The 22,924-nt window shown below is 33.1% G+C and overlaps 2 protein-coding genes across 2 annotated transcripts in view; both read right to left on the bottom strand.

Annotated features, from left to right (window-relative positions):
• LOC143239187 (semaphorin-2A-like) overlaps positions 1–22,924 on the bottom strand; it is a 478,807-nt gene that overhangs the window by 379,217 nt on the left and 76,666 nt on the right. The window lies entirely within an intron of this gene.
• Positions 1–22,924, bottom strand: part of LOC143238366 (fibrillin-1-like) — a 55,760-nt gene that overhangs the window by 20,567 nt on the left and 12,269 nt on the right. The window contains exons 10-17 of the mRNA XM_076478515.1: positions 17,314–17,439; positions 16,149–16,274; positions 10,271–10,393; positions 9,629–9,751; positions 9,325–9,450; positions 6,483–6,608; positions 5,128–5,250; positions 754–912 (exon numbers count right to left, since the gene is read on the bottom strand). Of these exons, the coding sequence (XP_076334630.1) occupies positions 754–912; positions 5,128–5,250; positions 6,483–6,608; positions 9,325–9,450; positions 9,629–9,751; positions 10,271–10,393; positions 16,149–16,274; positions 17,314–17,439 (1,032 nt within the window). The remainder of the gene's footprint in view (positions 1–753; positions 913–5,127; positions 5,251–6,482; positions 6,609–9,324; positions 9,451–9,628; positions 9,752–10,270; positions 10,394–16,148; positions 16,275–17,313; positions 17,440–22,924) is intronic.

The following is a 22,924-nucleotide window of genomic DNA, read 5'->3' as shown; positions in this document are numbered from 1 at the left end:
TGACCTCCTGCTTATATATTTAGATACTTTAGTCTACTCCTTATCTGGTTAACCAAACTGTTAACCTGCTGATATGTACAAAAACATGAGTCTACTCCTTATTTGGTTAACCAAACTGTTGACCTCCTGCTGATATGAACAGAAACTTGAGTCTACTTCCTACTTAGTTAACCAAACTGTTGACCTCCTACTGACATGTGAATATACAAGTTTACTCTTTAATTAAGTTAACTATAAATTCTGAGAAGAGATTAAACATTAATCATGAGAATCTAGTCTATAGATACCCTATTAACAAATTTCTAAAATTATTACCTCGAGGCAACTTGGCAAAAACAACAACACAATCTATACCAATGTAAACAACAAGAATTACGAAATTGAATCTACCAACAGTTACTGGATCCAAAAAGCCAGAAAGACATCATAATTTTAAGTTTTTGATATGGTATTAAAACAGAAAATGGAATATTTTGAAGCACTTTCTTTTTAACTGTTTTAAATAAATTTATTTTCATGAAAATCTAAATCTTAAAGTAAATTATTACTTTTCATTTATGTACTAAGTTAAAAACAATCTTACTATCACTAGTGTGGAGCCAGACATTCCAACAAAAACTGTTTTACAACACTTACAAGTATTAATTCTAATAATACCTAGCCCACCAAGACAGTATTTCTACAAAATTAATTGAGGGAGCTTGACTTAATGAACAGTCTTTATTTTGTAATGTAATATACATATACACTTACTTGCATTTTTGGTAATGCAAAGTTCACAGTTTGGACCCCATCCTTTTCCTAAACTACAGCAGCAAGTTGCTTTTGTCATTCTTGTTCCAAGATCAGTTTGACAGAAGCTCCTTCCATTATAGGTTCTGACTTCTAAGTAGCAAGAGGCTTCTCTCTTGTCTTTGTGCAAAAGATAATCTTTTTATTAGTCTATTCAAACACTACTTTTAGATTTTTTAGAATCTAAACACTTAAAATTTGTTCACAACAAGACCTGTGACAAAAGACTGCTTGCAGTCACAGTCCATATACTTCAACGTTCATACAGATAAAAAAGGACTCTTGTTCTTTCTAGAATAACAAATAATATTTAATTGATGTAAAAAAAATTTTAGTAGCCTGAGCTGATAGATTCAAAACCCAATTATTTCTTGACAATATCGTGAACTGTAATCAGGCCACTGACGACCGTATCATGAACAGTAAACAGGCCACTGACGACCGTATCATGAACAGTAAACAGGCCACTGACGACCATATCACAAACAGTAAACAGGCCACTGACGACCTTACTGTGAATTGTAGAGACCACTGAATTATAGACAAGGTAATATTCTCATGTTATTAATAAAGCAGTTTAAAAAGATGAAATTCATGTAAAAATGACTGATACTTAAAATTTAAAACATCCTTTTTATGCATCAATGCTGGTCACTCTGAGTAAGTCTGACATTACTACTGAAGTAAATAACATTACTTTAAGTAGTCCAACAGGTGATCTCAGCCACATGTGTGTGTTTTCTTATTGCAAAGCCACATCGGGCTATCTGCTGAGCCCACCGAGGGGAATAGAACCCTTGATTTTAGTGTTGTAAATCTGTAGGCTTTCCATTGTACTAACGTGGGGCAGATCCACGTACGACAAAAACGATATCCAGTAAATGTGACTGTCCATTATCAAATATGCTTTTATACACATATTGTGTTTTTGTTAGTGTATACATATACATTTCTTATAAACTCAGTTAATTAGGGAATTCTGACAAATGTATTGACGAATATTGCATCTTACAGAAAAAAATACCACATCACAATGAGGAAACTTCCTTAATACCACATTTATACACTCATGGAAAATAAAATCTACATAATGTTTCACCATTATTTTTCAGCTTTGCAATATAAATGAAACAAGTCTCATATTAATTGTTTATTTGACACATCTTTAAAATATCATTGCAGTAGCAAAAGATTTTGAAGCATCTCCATTTATCATAAATGTCTGAATAACTCAACCAGCAGAAAATAATTTGAAACAAATGTCTGAATAACTCAACCAGCAGAAAATGATTAAAAAAAAAAATCAGTTCTTGTTTAATAGTGTGTAAGTGCGTGTGCGTGTGTGTGTGTGTGTGTGTCTGTCAACCATTCACCTCAACTACAGCTCTTATCTGTTGGCTTATAGATCAGCAGAACTGTATGATTTGATATTCCAGAATATATGCCCATTCTTCCCTCACTATTGTTCTGAGTTGTTGTTGCGATTCTGGAGGGTATGGATGCTGATGAAAATGTCTGTTCACTAAATCCCAGATATTTTTTTTATGATGTCCAAATCTGGGCTCACTTATGGTTAGGAGAGGACAGTAACCTGACTGTTCTTCAAGAACTTAGTAAAGATATAAGCCATGTGTAGTCTGGAGTTATCTCGTAGAAACACTTCACCAGAAATGCTGGCCGAATAATTTCATACCAATATATCTGAGAATTCAAATTTCACTCAATAAATGGAAGCTCTGTGTTGTGATACCCAGCCCTATCAATGTGCTTGGACCTCCCCATTGACAACCACTGACGTATCCAACAGAGTTGGCTATGACAGAATTAGACGTGGTTCTGGCACTCAAAGGTCTAATTATTTGTCCCAATAGTGGCAGTAGTTGTCTGGGTAGAAAGTTGGAATTGGTAGTGCAGATGCACCAGTCAGATCCACTGGTCTTAACAAGGGGTGGTCATGTGACATCTTCCTGGTCTTGGATGGTTTACTGAACCACCAGTATTGTTATACTGCTGGTGTAAATAATCAGTCACCTAATGGTTGTTATTCAATACTTTGACTACAGTTCTAATACTCTGTTCAGCCTGCAGCATATTGATGGCCCTTTTTCTTTGTGACTGCATCAGCTGTGGAATCATGAAAGCTGTGAACTGCATTTGTTTGTTTGGTGCCTTTTTAATGAAAGTGGTCACATCATTTTGAGGTTTTTTGGGTCATGTGTGAACAATGAAAAACAGTAGATTTTTACACTTCATCTGACTCAATGAAATGTAGCCATACACACTGCCTGTTCCATTATTTAACTCAACAAAACATAATTTGGATCAATTTTGTTTCCCTACAAACAAATAACAAAAATAAACGTGGTGTGTTTTTAACTTTTCCAAGTGAAGATAAGTGTTGATCATAATGCTCAGTATACATTTCAAATAAATTCTAAACCTGTCAGTCAATACGTGCTGCATGCACATTAAGATTAATAATATATTATATCAATACATTTTAAGTAACTTAACAGCATAAGTGGAATTTCCTCTTATTCAAAGGTTCTAAAGATATGTTCTGTAATTATGAATAGCTTGTTGGTCCAGTTTATTAAAAGTGTTGGTTTTTACTACTCCACCAAACACTGTATCCTGTTTTGTACTTCTCTCAATAAACTTCTTGATTAAGGTTTTTAACCATATCCTGTTTTGTACTTCTCTCAGTAAACTTCTTGGTTAATTATTTTAACCATATCCTGTTTTGTACTTCTCTCAGTAAACTTCTTGGTTAATTATTTTAACCATATCCTGTTTTGTACTTCTCTCAGTAAACTTCTTGGTTAATTATTTTAACCATATCCTGTTTTGTACTTCTCTCAGTAAACTTCTTGGTTAATTATTTTAACTATATCCTGTTTTGTACTTCTTTCAGTAAACTTCTTGGTTGATGTTTTAAACTATATCCTGTTTTGTACCTCTCTCAGTAAATTTCAGAGTTAATGATTTTAACTATATTCTGTTTTGTACCTCTCTCAGTAAATTTCTGAGTTAATGATTTTAACTATATCCTGTTTTGTACCTCTCTCAGTAAACTTCTGAGTTAATGTTTTTAACTATACCTTGTTTTGTACCTCTATCAGTAGACTTCTGAGTTAATGTTTTTAACTATATCCTGTTTTATACCTCTCTCAGTAAAGTTCTTGTTATATTCTTTTTTTACCATACTTACTAATGACAAGAATTCTAGTATTTGTTTAGTTTCAGAATTACAAAAAAAAATACCCCAAAACACAGGTATTTTATTTGTTTCCAATATTCATATAAAGTTACACAACTGATACACGTGCAAGTCGTCTCTTATTTTGAAATGACAAACTTGAGGGTGAGTAGCTCCAAAGCTACTCTAGCTGAATACTGTGATGTGACCAGTACTTCCATAATGCACACAAGGCCCTAAATTGCAAACCATGATTTTGTTTAACCGACCATGGATCACTAAATAATACCCACCCAAGGCAACTGTGCTGGAATTTTTAAGTAAAAGTATTCTAGAGTTGGAATGACTTTTAGAGAATATATTTACCTTAACTGTGTTTCATGTTTTTAAAAATGTAAATCTTCTAGAGTTAGAGCTGCAATCTTTGTAAAACTATAACTGGATTAAACCATTTTTATTTACAAGAGGAAATCTCCACTTCTTTTCCTACAGCTAGTGGTTAATAAAATAAAATGTTCATTTTCTTTTTAATTTGTCCTTTGCTGAGTTAGTAAAGATTTGGTTTAAAGTGTACGAGATATTACTGTTAAAAAGGAAAACAATAAATCATCAAATATGAGTTTGTAATATAAATGAATTATATTACAATAAAACAATTAAATATATTAGTCAACTTTTATCCTAATATATTAATATATATCTACATTTAATATCTTACTAATCTATACCTGATGAACAAGATAAAATAAAACTTGTTCATTTTACCAAACTTCACTTTTGTTTAAAGACATTTTCCATTCATTCACTTAATTACAGATGCAGTTATTCATATTTAAAGACTAATTATATAAACAGTAAAACCAACTTGTTATCAATTAATAGTCTGTTGTAACACTGAGCCAAACCAATGAACATTATACCAAGAAACATATACTGAAAACAATCAGTCATACACAAAAATGCAGAAAAGCTTTACGAGATATTTCAAATTTCTTTACTTATCTGATTTGACCAAATAGTGAGAAATATTCAAACATATGAAATATCTTTCAACAGTAATTTATCTATAAAAACTAGGAAATACCTTAATTTAAAAATAAGAATCAATTAAAAAAAATTATTAAATGTGAACCTACCAACACAAGCAGTGCCATTTAATGCAATTTCATAATTTGGTGGACACTCACAGTGATATGAGCCAGGTGTGTTTATACAAGTTCCATACTGACATGATTGTGGATTTTCACATTCATCAATGTCTATGTAGAAATGTAAAAAACATTTAATTAGACAACAACAACAAAATATTTGAGCTAAAACCTTAAATATTTTCTTTCTGTGAATCAAATTGTGAGAAGGAAAATAATATTAACCAAATACCAAGTTGTACTGTTGTAAGAGATTTGTACATGTCTAAAGAACAATAAATACAATCTAACTATATTAATCAACAAACATCAATCATCTCTTATTGATGTTTGTTTTTTAATTTCGCTCAAAGCTACACGAGGGTTATCTGCATTAGCCATCCCTAATTTAGCAGTGTAAGACTAGATAGAAGGCAGTTAGTCATTACCACCCACTGCCAATTATTGGGCTACTCTTTTACCAACAAATAGTGGGACTGACCATCACATTATAATGCTCCTACGGCTGAGAAGGTAAGAATGTTTGGTGTGACAGAGATTCAACCCTGCAACCCTCGGATTACAAGTCAAGCGTCTTTCCCACTTGGCCATGCCAGGCCTCATGTGTACAAGTTAAGGTAAAATCATTATAGTGCATCTGTACATAGATTTCTTTAGATTTTTTAATATACCATTAACATTAGATGTGAATCAGACTTTAATGAATATATTTAACTTTCTAATTAGTTTCCATGTTATCTATATATATTACCTTTATTTACATATTTAATAGTTAATTTATTTTGGTTTACTTGTTTTACTGCTGAGCATAAAGCTCAGCTACACAATGAGTTGTCTGTGCTCTGCCCACCACATGTATCAAAACATAATTTTTAAAGTGACAGATTTGTCACCATGGGGCTAATTTATAATTTAAAGGTGTCTTCTTGATCCACCACACAGCATTGTTTCCTCATATGTTTTCACTGCTCTGTACAATTATTTATTTATAATCTCTTTCTGATTTAAAACTTAACCTCTTTCCAAACTATTTTTGTATTTCTTTGTTTTTTCTTTAATTAGAATGTTCTCTAATTTAACATCATCATCTCTACACATCATTGATGATGAAATACGAGAGAAAAAAACAAAATTGATTATGGAAAATGACATCCATTAGATAGAAACAAGAAATATGTAATACTGAAGCAGAAGTTACAACACTGTAAATTTCAAACCATTAATAATTTTTATAATAAATAAAATAGTTGATCTAATTACGTGGAAATATTTTACTCTTATATTGCATGAATATATATTACCTTGTTATCACAGAAAGCAAATAATCACTTGAAAGTGCTCACCTGTGCAATTACCTCCACTGAAGTCTAACTTATAACCTGGGTCACACCGACAATGATATTTTCCAATTTCATTCTCACATCGTCCGTGAACACAGATATTGCGGAATTCCGTACACTCATTAATGTCTACAACAGAAAGTTTAGTTTCAAAGTAGCAGCCAAACAAAAGCTACACCACATAGTTTGTAAATTACTATTTAACTAATGTAAATTAGCATACAAATATAAGACTATAGATAGCAGGATAATGCTAATTTACATCAATTTCTTCTGTAGTAAGTTCTATGTTTAAATATTCTGGGTTACTTTTATTTACAATTTTTTTTAATTATTGAACAATGATTCATAGAGAACATTCTGACTCATAAAGAAAATAATATCCACCCATTTAATAAGTCTTTGTTTTAATCCACCTCAAAAAGGCATTGGACCACATCCAGAACATACTAACTTTAAATGATGGTTGGTATCTCACTTTTTGAAATATTTTTATAAACACTTATTACAGTAATATCATGAAAACTATTAACTGTTAAACCAAAGAAAAATATTTTTTTATTCTTGTCATTCTCAAAAAATGTATTTTATTGTATCATACTTGGCCTTATGTCCAATTCAACTCAACTGAATGGAACATACTGGCTCTTACTGGTTAATCTCTGGGCTTTGTCTAAGAACTTAGATAGGTTAGTTTTTCTGTGTCTGCTAATGAATGCATTAATGAGCACTTTAGATATTTTACACAAATTCCCTTTGGTTACGTTTCTTTTGAGAACATATAGATCATAATACACACAATTTTGTTTTTTTAATGCTGAAAGGCCTTCACTGAACACACAATCCTTTAAAATGGTCTGAGATGTTGAGTGAAACTGAGAGTGTATACTTTAATGTAAGTAAATAAAAATTAGTATAAGGGTCTTATTTCAGTTTAATCTCTTGTATTTTTTTTAGTATTCATCTCAAACAAATCTTTTATACTTTATCTAGCAACTGTTTATAAAAACCTGTCTTTCTTTTATTTTAAATAATACTTGAAAATGTCTGTTAAGTCACTCTCACTTTACTTCTGTAAGGTGAATGTACATATTATAAACAGTTATGAGTGATTTGTAAATATCTATTATTATTGTCACATATAGTAAATTTTCTGTTGTGGTTCATATCTGTTAGAGTTTCACTCAGTTATGTCCAATCTGGACAATTAAAAGACACTGATTTAGCTTTTTTTCCTCCTTCAATAAAGAGCTATGTCTCTAAGCACTAAAAAAAACATGTTAGGCAAAACATCAACTGTTTCCTAATACAGCAGTAAGATATTCCAACACATAAAACTAGTAAAAAAATCTTATCTAAACAGTACATGTAAAGATACGTCATTTACCTTTTTTTTTAAACAAATTAATATTACACTGTAATATTCAACTTTTGTTGTTCATTCTAGGACACCTTAGAGAGTAAAATACCAAGAACTACTGACATGAATTACAACACACTGGACTGAAAAATAAGAATCATACCAGAAACTCCTGGAAGTATGGCTTATGAATAAACTTCACTTTATTTACAATATATCTGGTCTTATTCTCTCACACATTTCTACATTTGAATATTAATAAGTTGACTTATTGATTTGAAGCAAAGCAAACACGATTTCAATCATAAAGGTAACATTTCAAGTTATATCTGTCTCATATATTATTGGACAACTTCAACTGCTATTTGTACTACAAAATGGTTTGCCTTATCTCATAGGAATAACTGCCTGAACTAACAACTTTAAAAAGACACTTATTCCTTAACCTGCAGCACAAAACAACAAATATACAGCTACAATAGTTTTTTATGAACACAAGATTAATTTAAATATAAATGAAGATAACTGGTGTTGAAATTAATAAATAATATTAATGTATCTCAGAACGGCAGGTATGGGTATTAACACTTTTATTGATAAGGAGAGAACAACGTTTCGACCTTTCTGAAGATGATCTAGGAATGTCAAGACGTTGTTCTCTTCTTATCAATAAAAGTGTTAATACCCATACCAGCTGTTCTGAGTGTTAATACCCATACCAGCTGTTCTGAGTGTTTATACCCATACCAGCTGTTCTGAGTGTTAATACCCATACCAGCTGTTCTGAGTGTTAATACCCATACCAGCTGTTCTGAGTGTTAATACCCATACCAGCTGTTCTGAGTGTTAATACCCATACCAGCTGTTCTGAGTGTTTATACCCATACCAGCTGTTCTGAGTGTTAATACCCATACCAGCTGTTCTGAGTGTTAATACCCATACCAGCTGTTCTGAGTGTTAATACCCATACCAGCTCTTCTGAGATACATTAATATTTCAAGTGGGTTTCTCATCATCAAGTAATAAATAATATTGTATATATTATTAATTTTTACCTTAGTTCTCATTTGTAATTGACTCATATCAGAAACTAAAAATATTTATACTTTACTAACTGAATCTAGTTCATGCCCCAACATTTGTTGTTCTCGCTTCTTAACCACTGCTGTTTGTCATATCCCACACTAGCACTAGTTAGCACATATAGTGTGGTTGATATACATTATTTACTTTTAGTCATAAGTTCTTAGAATTATCTTGGTAAGGAAACCAAAATTAAAATATATTAACTGCCATCTTTATCAACACACACTTTCCTTAAACTTCGAAAGCATACTCCAATTAGCATATGCTTACTACTATTTGGTTTGCCCCATCTTATAGGAGATGCCCCAAATTAAATACACATATTACTATTCTTACAAACAAATGCTTTGTCTCCATCTTTGAAGCCACTGAGTATGTCTACTGCTAGTTTTTCTCACCCACACATTCTTTATCTCCATCTTGGAGAGTAAACCCCATCTCACAATCGCAGTGATAGCCACCAGCATAGTTAAGACAACGACCATTTTCACACAACTGGCCATTCAGGCTACACTCGTCCACATCTACAGAAAAGAAAAATGGTGATCAAAAGTGGGTTTTTATTTTGTGTTAAAAAATACAATATCAAAAACATGTAAAGATAAGTAAATTCCACATTTCTTCGGTTATTGGGAAGCAAAGTAATTTTTATTTATTGATAAAATTCTCTGTAAAATTAACCAATAAAATTGAGATAATTACCCCTGCATTGGAAACCATCTCCTTCAAATCCTTCATCACAATCACACAAAAAGGAGCCCAGTGTATTGATACAACGGGCATCTCGAGCACACCCTCCATTGTCTCGAAGGCATTCATTTTCATCTATAGTAATAATTATTACTTCATTATCTGTTTTTTATTTGTAGCCATCCAAAGTTTAACTAGTATATCAACAAGCACCTTAAACACCACAAATTCACCTGAAAGCACTGGCCACCAATCTGTATTTAATATAATGAGTTTCACAGATCAACAAATGTAGGTCAAAAGTGTTAACCTTTCAATCTCACATTTTCAAACCAAGCTCACATCTTTAAACCAATTTATTCACATGACCAGTGGGTATAAAAACTTTCTTTCTGATCACATCACTGGGTCAAGACAATCCAAAACTAAAGTACTCAAACAATATTTGTTATCTTACAACATACAGCGAGAAACTCTTAACCTTTCTTCATCAAAACTTAGAGGTAGTTTAAATAATTTGAGCCCTTCCTGGGCTATTACTACTAAATTACAGCTCTATGCAAATAGAATTCTCAACACACTGTATTTTACAAGCTGGTGACCACAGTCATATTTCTGCATGTACAGGTTCTAGTCATTACACTGACTACATACCTCTACAGGTTCTTCCATCACCACGGAATCCACTGAAACATTCACACTTATATGATCCTGCAGTATTTATACATTCTGAATTTTCATCACACGTAGCTGTGTTTAGGGTACACTCATCATCATCTGTAAGAAGAATTATTATGCTTAGGGTACACTCATCATCATCTGTAAGAAGAAGAATTATTATGCTTAGGGTACACAAATCATCATTTGTAAGAAGAAGAAAAATTATGCTTAGGGTACACTCATCATCATTTGTAAGAAGAATTATTATGCTTAGGGTACACTCATCATCATTTGTAAGAAGAAGAATTATTATGCTTAGGGTACACTCATCATCATTTGTAAGAAGGTGAATTATGGGTGACCACACAAACACTTCCAAAACAGATTTATAAATTTGATTTTGTTTCAAGTACATCAATTTAAAATTATAAGAAAAAATATTAATTTTAAATAAGACCATTATTCAGTTAAGTGGGAGACAGACAATAAATATAACTCATCTACAATGTACTTTCTGATATATTCTTCACGACTCAGCTACAACGTACTTACCAATGCATTCTTCACGACTCAGCTACAACGTACTTACCAATGCATTCTTCATGACTCAGCTACAACGTACTTACCAATGCATTCTTCATGACTCAGCTACAACGTACTTACTGATACATTCTACATGACTCAGCTACAACGTACTTACTGATACATTCTACATGACTCAGCTACAACGTACTTACTGATACATTCTACATGACTCAGCTACAACGTACTTACTGATACATTCTACATGACTCAGCTACAACGTACTTACTGATACATTCTACATGACTCAGCTACAGTGTACTTACTGATACATTCTACATGACTCAGCTACAGTGTACTTACTGATACATTCTACATGACTCAGCTACAGTGTACTTACTGATACATTCTACATGACTCAACTACAGTGTGTGCTTACTGATACATTCTACATGACTCAACTAAGTGTACTTACTGATACATTCTACATGACTCAACTACAGTGTACTTACTGATACATTCTACATGACTCAGCTACAGTGTACTTACTGATACATTCTACATGACACAACTACAGTGTACTTACTGATACATTCTACATGACTCAGCTACAACATACTTATCAATACATTCTACATGACTCAACTACAGTATACTTACTGATACAATATTCAGCTCACAATATTCTTTCAATTTTTTGGTAATGGACTTTATCCAAACTTACTTTATATGTGCTCTCTGATGAAATACCTGAATTAATGGCTTACAGTTATATCAATCTTCCTTCTTCAGTGGTTTCCAGAAATACCATTTATTTTGTTTGGTTTCGATGTACAGTCCTTTACTCACTACTGAAAACCTACAATACTTAACGTGTTTGGAAAATGTATAACATACAGCCATAATTAATTATCAGTTACACTGCACAACAATTCTTTTGAAAAGTTTTTGCTGATCATGACAGGTACCTGGTGGGTATGCACAAATATAGTTTTGGTTTTGCTCATCACATAGAAACTCTGAGAAATAGTTAACTGTTTACTGGCTATAACGTATTTAACTGTGTTTATGTTTCTAATACACTATTAAGTTCAACATAATTAAAAGTGTTTTGCTCCTGATTTTCGTTTATATTCAATGTCTGGTGCATCACGTTGCAGTGTCCAATAGTAGTCAGCAAGCATTGACGGATTACATTTGCCCTGATATCGTTTTTCCATTGTGGCAATGTCCTGGTGAAACCTTTCACTGTGTTCGTCACTGACAGCACCAAGACTTGCAGGGAAGAAGTCCAAGTGTGAGTGGAGGAAATGAATCTTGAGTGACATACTGCACTTCATTGTTTTGTATACTTTGAGAAGTTTGTCCAACTCAACTAACATATCTTCGAACTGCTTGTCACTCATAACATGTCTGATCTGAGGGCCAACAAAAATGCCCTCTTTGATCTTGGCCTCAGTTATTCTTGGGAACATCTGTCTTAAATAATAAAAACCTTCACCTTCTTTGTTCATTGCTTTCATGAAATTCTTCATAAGTCCCAATTTTATGTGAAGAGGAGGCAAAAAAATTTTTGCCAGGTTGACAAGCAGTTCATGCACCAAATTCTTCTGTACTCGAACTAACTTTTTTCGGAGTGGCCAGCTCTGTCTAGAATGATGCGACTCTTTGGCATAACTGTCCTTTTCACAGATGAAACATCAGTACTTTGTACAGCCAAGCTGCAGTCCCAGTAATAGAGCAACTACTTTCAGATTTCCACAGATACTCCAGTTGTACTCACTGTACTGGATGTGCTTCAGCAACATTTCCATGTACTCGTAGGTTTCTTTCATGTGTGCTGCATAGCCAACAGTTTTTGAAGGGTGAACGTTGTCATTGTGTAACAGAACAGCTTTGAGGCTTAACATTGATGAATAAATAAAGAGATGCCACTCTTGCGGGTCATGGTCACAACCCAAAGCAGAGAACAATCCCTCAATGTCAACACAAAAACAGAAACTATTAACTTGTGCAAAGAATTTGGTTACATCATCTTGGCGGCTTCGAAAAACAGAAATTTTCATACCTGGTGACAGATATGGTTTTTCTGTTCTCTCCATATCATCAAGACAGCAATCGGCATTGTCTTTCGAATGCCTCTGAGCCAAGCTCTCAGACAGACAGCACATGTCGCACGACAAATGAGAGGCACCCATTCCTGGTCTTGATCACCAATTTTACAGCTGAAGTACAGATGATATACTTTCTTCACAAGAGCAGTCACTGAACGTCTCTGATGAAGAAGCGTATACTCATCACAAATATAGCAGAATGTATCGCGGCTGTTACGATACTGACGAGACATATTGACTGACACCAATCGTCCTGTAAAACGTCTATAACATCTAACTTACTTGTTACGGTGCTACTGACACAATATGTACACACTAAAAGGTCTATATTAATCTAAGGAGCAGCACCTGTGCATGCAAGCTACTTTTATAGCCTGCTGAGACAGTGTCAAGCTGGCTACGGCTTGCCCAGGCATGCCTGGGCTGCATACTTTCACAGAACAGCTTCCAACGACTTTATTTCATGCCTGGATATGCCCAGACTGCACAAAACATTGTTCACATAGGTCTCTTACAGAAATAAAAATTTTTGGACACAAATATAAGAAAAAACATGACAAAACTGAAGATTTCAATGAAACGGTATGTGATGAGCAAATTTGGATGTGAATTTCGTGATCAGCAGCTAAAAATCTATAAGGAACACCCAACAGTGTTCAAGAAGCAAAAACTTTGTTGTGCAGTGTTATTATTCAGCAGACCACTGATTATTTAACTAGTTATTTTCTTTTCCCTACTAAAACGAGAATTTCTATTACTACATCCTTAGCATCAAGTAAAATAACGTATATAACAAATTTTTTACATTATACCACTAAAAGAGGCCTAATTTAATTAGTTTCTTTACTCTTTAAAGTAGCACTGATGACCTGTAAATTTGGAAAAAAACTAGTCTAGCTGCAGTTGGAGTACAGAATCAAAGAATATATTAGTTTTCTACACGATCATTTTCTTTACCAATGCTCATATTTTGGTGAAGAAAAGAAATTAACAACTACATAAATTCCCTTCATACCAATAGCGTCACTCTAGTTTGTTTGTCACATTTTCTGCACAGCTACTAGAAGTGCTATCTGTGCTAACAGTTCCCAAAGTGATAGATTAGAGAGATAGCAATTATTCAATGCCACCTACTACTAACTCTTGGGCAACTTAAGTCAAACCAACTAGTTGGATTTGACTGTTGGTTTTAATCTACAGTTGTTTGATAATGTATTTTGGAACATCTAAAAACTTTACCTGTACCTTCCTCTTCAAATCTCTAATAGAACTTGTGTGAATGTCTTTCATTCATTGTTTAAAACACAAGAAAGACTCGTGTGGTAATGAAAATATGACTAGTAAAGAAATACACCGGTTACTATTTCACATAATACAAACCATGGATTTAACGTGTATTCATTCAATACTTACTACAAAAGTCAATATAATCTTTTTTTTTACAAAAAATATAAGTTAGAATTAACATTATTTCTTCTTAGTAGGAACTTTAAATATTATTTCCAAGTTATTAGTTGCTAACTTTACATAATATTATGAATTGTAGATAAAAATATATTCCCTGGAATTTACTTACTAGCTTATTGGTGATTAAGTTTCATAACATAAATAAACATTACAGCCAAATCAGTTTCCATGAAACATAACGTTCACACGTGAAACTTGTCACGTGGATGTGTTTGAAGAACACATAACAGAATATTAGAGGTATTTAAATTTCAATAATCAAATTATGGAACAAACAATTTGGAAATAAAATTTACTTTGATTAGGATATTTGAAAAAATAATTAGTAAAAAACAGTATTAAAAATTATTTTTCATATACTGATGTGAAGAGAAGCATGTTTGACAATGCTAACATTTTCACCATATTAACCAGTAAAGTTCACAAGATGTTCCATTAATAAACTGGCTCTTATTATAAATTATTTTACAATTTCATTGTATATTCAATATAAGAAGTAAGAGTGGTTGTTGTTAAGTACAAAGCCATACAATGGGTTGTTTTTGCTCTGCCCACCATGTGAACGGTACAAAGCCATACAATGGGTTGTTTTTGCTCTGCCCACCATGTGAACGGTACAAAGCCATACAATGGGTTGTTTTTGCTCTGCCCACCATGTGAACGGTACAAAGCCATACAATGGGTTGTTTTTGCTCTGCCCACCATGTGAACGGAAACTCAGTTGTCAGCATTATAAACTTGCAGATATACTGCTAAGCATCAGAACTTGAAGAAACTAATTTACAAGACTTATGTATCCTGCAGAATTATTTATACTTTTGCTTTTTATATGGAACTGAATAGTAAAATATTAGTATCCACAAATATCAGATCTGATGAAAGTTCCTAATATCACTTATCATCAGGTTAGATCTTCAGACAAGTGTCCCTTATTACCAACTTATTTCTTCAGACAGTTTGTTTGCTTGAAGTTAAACAAAAAGTTACACAATGGGCTATCTGTGCCCTGCCCACGACAGGTACTGAAACCCAGTTTCTAGCATTTAAGTCCTTAGACATACCACTGTGGCATGGGGGAACTTCAGATAGATGTCCCTTATCAAGTTAGTTATTCACACAGATGTCCCTTATCACCAAGTTAGTTCTTTAAACAAGTGTCTCTATAAGCATCAAATTAGTTCTTCAGACAGGTGTCTCTTCATCAGCTGTATTTGTCTCTTAAAAAAAATGAATTATGTCAATGGACACCACTAACATGTTCATGTGACTATAACTTAAAAACATTGGTTGTCACTTTGGTACCCAAAAGGAGGACATTTTTACATGTAGTACTTAAACCACAGTGAATTTAGATATACAGTTTTGCATAAGTTCTTTGGTAAAATACTCTCAATAAAAACAATATTACACGTACAGACTCCATTAAATGCATTTATGAAAAGACTTTTACATACTCATTTATTTCTTTATTCCAATACCAGGGTACAACTATAATCTATTTAGACATATGAAATAGTATGCATAATCCCCTACAATCCTTTGACAAAAATCTCACAAATCACAGTACACTTACCCAGTTATATTGTCTTTCAGTTCCCTGAATATGAAACAATCACACTTCCATTCTTTGATGATACAAACCACACTGAATTAAATGTTCCATTAGTCATTTGAAAATGTACCTTTAGCTATGAAGTTTACAGTAATAATAAAGAATTTGCTTGTACAGCCCTCTTTTGGAGTAGTACTCTAGATCAAAGCAAACTTACCTGTACAACCATCTTTCAGATCTTTTACAGAGAACCCTGGATCACAATGACACGTGAAGGATCCGAGAGTATTTTCACATCTTCCACTTAGGCAGATGTTTAAGTTCAATACACATTCATCAACATCTATAAAAAAAAATTTTACAAAGGCATGCTGTCAACTAGTGGCTCATATTCCTTCAATCAACTTTTTGGTATGAATCTTATGCTAAAGGTAGTGATAAGTTGTATGTCTTTCATGCCTCTTTTGTATAATTATGTTTTATATCTTTAACAAGAGATCTCTAACTTGTTTGCTAAATTTCTCTTAGCCAGTTAAGTAAAAGATTTTGTTCTATTTTGTGAAAGTTTTCCATAATAATGTTTACTTTATGATGAATCAAAGTGTAGGGCAGTCCTGAGACAAATAAGTGACTTTTGCAGGATTAGTGTGGGAGCAATTTTTTTTTGCTGAAAATTAGTTCTTGTTCACGAGTTATTCTAATGCATTTCATTGAGAACACAATGTTTATAATAGTCATTTCAAACTATATACTAATGTCAAAAGTACCAAGTTTGAAACTGATCTATAACTGCAAATTTGATACGTGCTCGGAATGTTACCAGATAAATATATAAAAATGAAAACAATGAGATATATCTGTTAAAAAAAATCATGTTCAAGAGATCAAACAGGGTTTATCACACAAATGTGGTGATGCTAGTACCTGGAGTGAAGAACATTTCTGTACTGACCAACTATTTTCAAGAAGAGGTCTCTAATCACATAATGTGACAAGCAGCTATGGCAGAGAGACAATAAACAGTACTGGTGAGTTATCTGTCAATAAACAGCACTGGTGAGTTATCTGTCAATAAACAGTACTGGTGAGTTATCTGTCAATAAACAGTACTGGTGAGTTATCTGTCAATAAACAGTACTGGTGAGTTATCTGTCAATAAACAGTAGTGGTGAGTTATCTGTCATGTTTGCTTTGACTTGACTAATGACATCCACTCAAAGCTACTTGAGTCATAAAATCTTATCTTGTATTTTCTCTTTAGGCAGAGATCTCTTATTAAATAAATTATATCAAAACCTTTTTTTTGAAATAATTAAGCCATTTTAATAACAAAATGTGCCAGTTTACAATGTTTATTTCTATTTTTCATACAAATGACTCACCAACACAACTCTTTCCATCAGGAGATTCCATGAGCCCTTCAGTACATCGACAAGCATGAGAACCGGGATAATTTATGCACTGTCCCCCATTACAGATTCTAGGTAGTTCTCTACACTCATCAATATCTGTTGAATTTAAACTTTCTAAGTTGTTAATTTTAATACTATCAAACAAAATTTAGTATACAGTTAGTACAACATTAAAAAATGTTTTATTTCTTAAAGTCATTCCTAACATATTTTCAAGTTTCTATTAAGTCACACTCTGTACTAGTTCTCTGTAAAACTTTTAATTATTCCTTGACATTATCAAATATTTCCAGTTACTTTACTTATATAACAGCATGATTAGAAGAAAACATATACATCAGCTTAATATCACTATTTTTATAAATAAGAATATTCTTTGTGTCAAAACTTCAAAATGGGTGCAATGAGTGGGTTTTATTTGGGACTGGCATGTACTTTCAACAAAGCTGGTAATGAAGATATGCAATTTTCACTTAGAGTTTGTAGTTAAAGTAGAGGCAATAGATAAATTTAGATAGTAGAAAATAATAGCAGGATTTCAACAGGAGCTTAAACTGTTATATGCAAGGAATACATCTGCTAACAGTGGTAGTCAGGAAGTTAGAAACAGTACTATTAAAGTATATAGTGAAGTTAGTTAGAATAAGTATTCTGTTGAACAACAAATTTCAGATCTTGGCTTCTGCAGATGATGAACTATTGGAGGGAAGGAAAACAAAAGAGTCATAAAAGGATGTAGATGTTTAGCAGGTCATACTTATAGGTGATCCCTTGACAAGGAATGTGGATAGGATAGTCTGTAGGAGTAAATATGGAGAAAATAATCAGATTATGTTTACCACGACCAGAGATGGAGGATATAACTGAGCAGAAGATATACAGTTACGATAAAGTGTTCGTACCCCTCGTCCCCAGTAGTTTTTTGCTCATAACTTAAAAAGTATCATGATTAGGCTAACAGACATATAATGTATTATAAATATTATACTAGCACACATCTACATAAATTTTTATGTAAATTAAACAACAAATAAACTGTTTATAAACAAATAACCAAAAATAGGAGGAGCAGAAAGTGTTCGTACATTACAAAACGTGTGAAAAACTGATAATCCCATAAAAATGTTGTTTAGTTTGGCGAACAAACTACATTATACCATTCCAAAACTAGACACTGGGTTCATAATTATTGGAATTTAGCCAGCAAAAAATGTACTTCTGGCAATTTAGCACTGTCTCCGTCATTATCTGCTTGGTCATTATGGCGAACAGGAAACAACTGTCCAGTGATTTAAAAAACCGAATTATTGTAAAATACAAGTCTGGTGTGTCTCTTTCCTGTATTGCGACACAACGTAATGTGCAGAAATCTACTGTTTAAAGCATAATTGCCAAGTTTAAACTTACAGGATCAACTGCTAACCTCCCTCGTTCCAGAAGCCCCACCAAAATTCGAGAGAGAACCAAGAGAAAGGTTCTCAGAGAAATTAGTAGAAACCCTCGTTTAACACGTAATGATATACAGAAACTGGTAAGGGAAAGTGGGGTTGAAGTAAGCACCTCTACAGTTAAGAACATGTTACGCTCTTCTGGGTTCAAAGCATGCCGTCCTCGTAGAACTCCATATTTAAAGCCTGTTCATTTAGAAGCACGATCGATGTATGCAAGAAAGCATGTTGATAAACCCTTTACATATTGGAAGAGTATTCTTTGGTCAGACGAGACATAAAATCGAGCTTTTTGGCCACAATGATGTTCGCAATATTTTCTGTAAAAAGGGGGAACAAAATCCTCCAAAGAACACCGTCCCTACTGTTAAACACGGAGGAGGCTCAATCATGCTATGGGGTTCCTTCAGCTCTTCTGGTGTAGGCAGCCTTCACCGCATCAATGTAATCATGAAAAAAGAAGAGTATGTCGATATATTAGGCACTTATATCAAGAATGATGCTCGGAACTTGCAGCTTGGGCATTGTTGGATCTTTCAGCAGGACAATGACCCTAAGCACACACCTAAATATGTACAATCTTGGTTTCAGAGGAACCATATAAGCATTCTGGAGTGGCCATCGCAGTCACCCAATCTCAACCCAATTGAAAACGTTTGACATGAGTTGAAGACCAGGGTTCATCAGCATCATCCGAAAATCTTGCAAGAATTGGAGGCCTTCTGTAAAGAAGAATGGAAGAAAATACCAATCGAGTACTGTCAAACGATCACGGAGGGCTATGAGGAGAGATTGCGCCAAGTAATTTACCTGAAAGGCTACACAACTGACCATTAAAGTAGATGCACGAACACTTTCTGCCCCTCCTATGTTTGGTTATTTGGTTTTTAACAGTTTATTTGTTGTTCAATTTACATAAAAATTTATGTAGATGTGTGTGTTAGTATAATATTTATAACATACCTTACTTTCATTATCCTGATCATGATACTTTTTAAGTTATAAGGAAAAAACTACTCAAGATGCAGGGGTATGAACACTTTCTGTCATAACTATAATAAAGGGTGGATAGCATAGCAGCTGCTTTAATAGTTCATTTAGGGGCTAATGATGTAGAGAAACGTAGATAAGAGGAGCTAATTATTAAGTAAAAGGGGTTTATAAAGGTATTTAAAGAAAGAAACCATAACTTAATTTTGTCAGATGTACTGCTCAGAATTAACTGTGGGAATGAAATTATACATGGGTCACTAGGGCTAAATGCTAGGCTTAGGTTAGTATGTAAGGATGAGGAGATTGTCTGTTTGGATTTGTTGGATCAGTTCAGACAAATAAGGGAGCTTTTTGGAATGAATGATTTACATTTAAATATGGTAGGGGCTAGTTTATTTGCTAAGGCTATTAATTCAGTTGTAAGATAAATTTTCAACTAAGACTAGACAGTGGTTAGGGCCAAGAAAAACTAAAGGCAAAAAAGCATAAGAGGCAGAGAAAAGTTTAATATAGAAGTAGTTATTAGGATAGGTTTAATTATTATTCTTGCAATACTAGAAGAATAAGAAATAAAATAGATTACTTTAGAATACTGATAGGAGTGGAGGGTTTTGAGGCAATGGGAAGAGCTGAAATATGGATAAACAAAAATGATTTTATTGACAGAAGTTTCTTTAAAATACAAGGTTTTAGGCTGTTTAATAGGGATAAAGAGAGGGTCAGTGGCTTTCTAAGTAAAATGTGAGTTACATCCTGTTGATGTTCAGGATATTCAAGAGAACAGCAAGGAGAATGAATCCATTTAGGTTTCTATTAGTACAAAGGGGAAAAGGTTTTCAGTGGAAAATTGTTACAAACCACCAGATGATACTGATGAAATTAGTGAGAAGGTTTACAGTGAGATTCAGCTGTTAATGTAATCATAATTATGGGTGATTTGATTACAGGCATACAGATTAGGAAATGCTAGAGCCAAACCATGAGGAATAAAGATTTTTGAAAACTGTTCAGAATGACTTTCTTGACCAATTAGTCATAAAACCTATTAGAAACAATGGTATTGTAAATTTATTGTTAACTTCAGATATAGGAATGATTGAGAGAGTGGAAACTGGGGAATATTTGGGTGCAAGTAATCATTGGTTCATTAGGTTTGTTGTTCTGCCATACATGGATGTATTGAATGATGATACTTTGAGTACAGATTTTAAAAAGTAAATTTTGAAGAGATGCAACAAGAATCATCTGTTGTGAACTGAGAAGTTTAATTATTTGGAGACTGACCAGATGTGGATGATTTTTAAAGATAAATTTTAAAATATTCAAGGTAAATATATTCCTTATAAAAGGTAAAGGGTAGATGTAAGTAAAAAACGAGATTGGTTCACATGGAGTTTAAAAACAAGTATTATAAATTTAAGAAATTTAAATTGATTGGAAAGACAAGACACTAAGAAAATTATACAATTTCAAGAAAGTTAGTAAAACAGGAAATTAGAACTTCAAATTCAAAAAAGATGTATGACAAAAGTTTGGCTGACAATGTAAACAAAATATTAGAATGGGGTTAGTACACTTGAGGGATAATAAATGAAGGCTAGTACCTGATAATTATGAGATGGCTAGATTGCCAAATTTTGCTATTTCTTTGGTTTTTACTAACAAAGATTCAAGCAGCATTCTATATCTTTCACAGGTGATACATGGAAAATAGATCACACAAAATGACTGCATGAATTCTGAGCTGGTTAACAAACAATTGGAAAAATTTAAAAAAGTTGCTGCTTATGTAGATAAGGGTAAGATTGGAGATTTGGTGCATCTGGATTATCAGAAATCATCTAAAAAGTGCCATATAAAAGGGTTGTGAAACAGATTGTCTCTATAGATAGGTGGGGAGGGGGGATAAGTTAGGAAATTGAATAGAAGAAATGGAAGAAAGTAGAGGGTTGTTACAAATGGAGTTCAGCCAAACTGGTTTAATGTCACAAGGGAAGTAAGTCAGGGCTCAGTCTCAGGACCCTTGCTCTTTTTTATTTACATCAATGACAAAGCTGAAGGAATAGTCAATAAATTATATAAATTTGCAGATGATAAAGGTCTTCAGTGTTCCTAGCTGTGCAAAGGATGCTACTACTTTATAAAAAGGATTTAGATCATTTTTTGAGTTGAGCAACTAAATGGCACATTGGTTTTAATTATAATAAATGCAGTTCAAAGCACGTGGGTTATCATAATTTGAATTCTAAATATAATTTGGATTTAACAGTGCTATGAAAGAAAGGGATTTTGATGTAATAGTCAATCAGTCTTTAAAACCATTCAGGTAGTGTGCAGTTGCTAGTGGTAGGGCAAATAGGATTTAGGTTGTATCTACAGAAATACCAGACACAAGTCTAAAGAAGTTATAACTTCATTTTGCAAGTCATTGGTTAGGCCAAATTTGGTATATCGTGTTCATTCCTGGGCTCCTTACCTTAAGAAAGGCATTGAATTGTTGGAAAAGGTTCATAGAATGGTGCCTTTAATGGAGGGGTTGCCACACAAGGAGGGGCTGAAATCTCTCAAATTGTTTTCTTTTGAAAAAAAGAGTTGAATGAGGTGTTTAAGATTGCTGATTCGTCATCTTTTTTCATATTCAACAGTGAGAATGGTAGAACTAAGGAACACAAATATAAACTTTGGCAGAGTAGGAGTCATGTTCAGCTAAGACAGTTTTCTTTTTATAACAGGGTGGTTCGTCTTTGAAATGGATTGCCTTCAGATATTGTAGAAGCAGTATATTTATTAGTTCAAGAAAAACCTTGATTAGTACGTGAATGATAAAGGCTGGCTTTAAGTTGTTGTTGGTTTTTTTTAAGTTAATTTAGTGGAACAACCAAGATGGACCAATAGGTTCCACATCGTCTTAAAACAATAAGTTATCTATTTATGTTCATTTACAGTGAAGAGGAATTAAACTTTTAAACATATAAAAGATGCTGATTCAGTTTAAAAAACACTAATTCAGTTTTTCTAAAGTAAGATTTCAACTTAATTAAAGAACTTCTTCAAGTTAACAAGAAGTATCACTACAATAGGTTGGCAAACAATGACTTAGAAGCATTAGGAAATATTGTATTTATGGTGGAACATCAGTG

This window comes from Tachypleus tridentatus, chromosome 13 (assembly GCF_004210375.1).
Source record: "Tachypleus tridentatus isolate NWPU-2018 chromosome 13, ASM421037v1, whole genome shotgun sequence".
In the NCBI taxonomy this organism is placed as follows: Eukaryota; Metazoa; Arthropoda; class Merostomata; order Xiphosura; family Limulidae; genus Tachypleus; species Tachypleus tridentatus.
The sequence above is the reverse complement of the archived record's forward strand: the minus strand, read 5'-3'. Positions and strand labels throughout refer to the sequence as shown.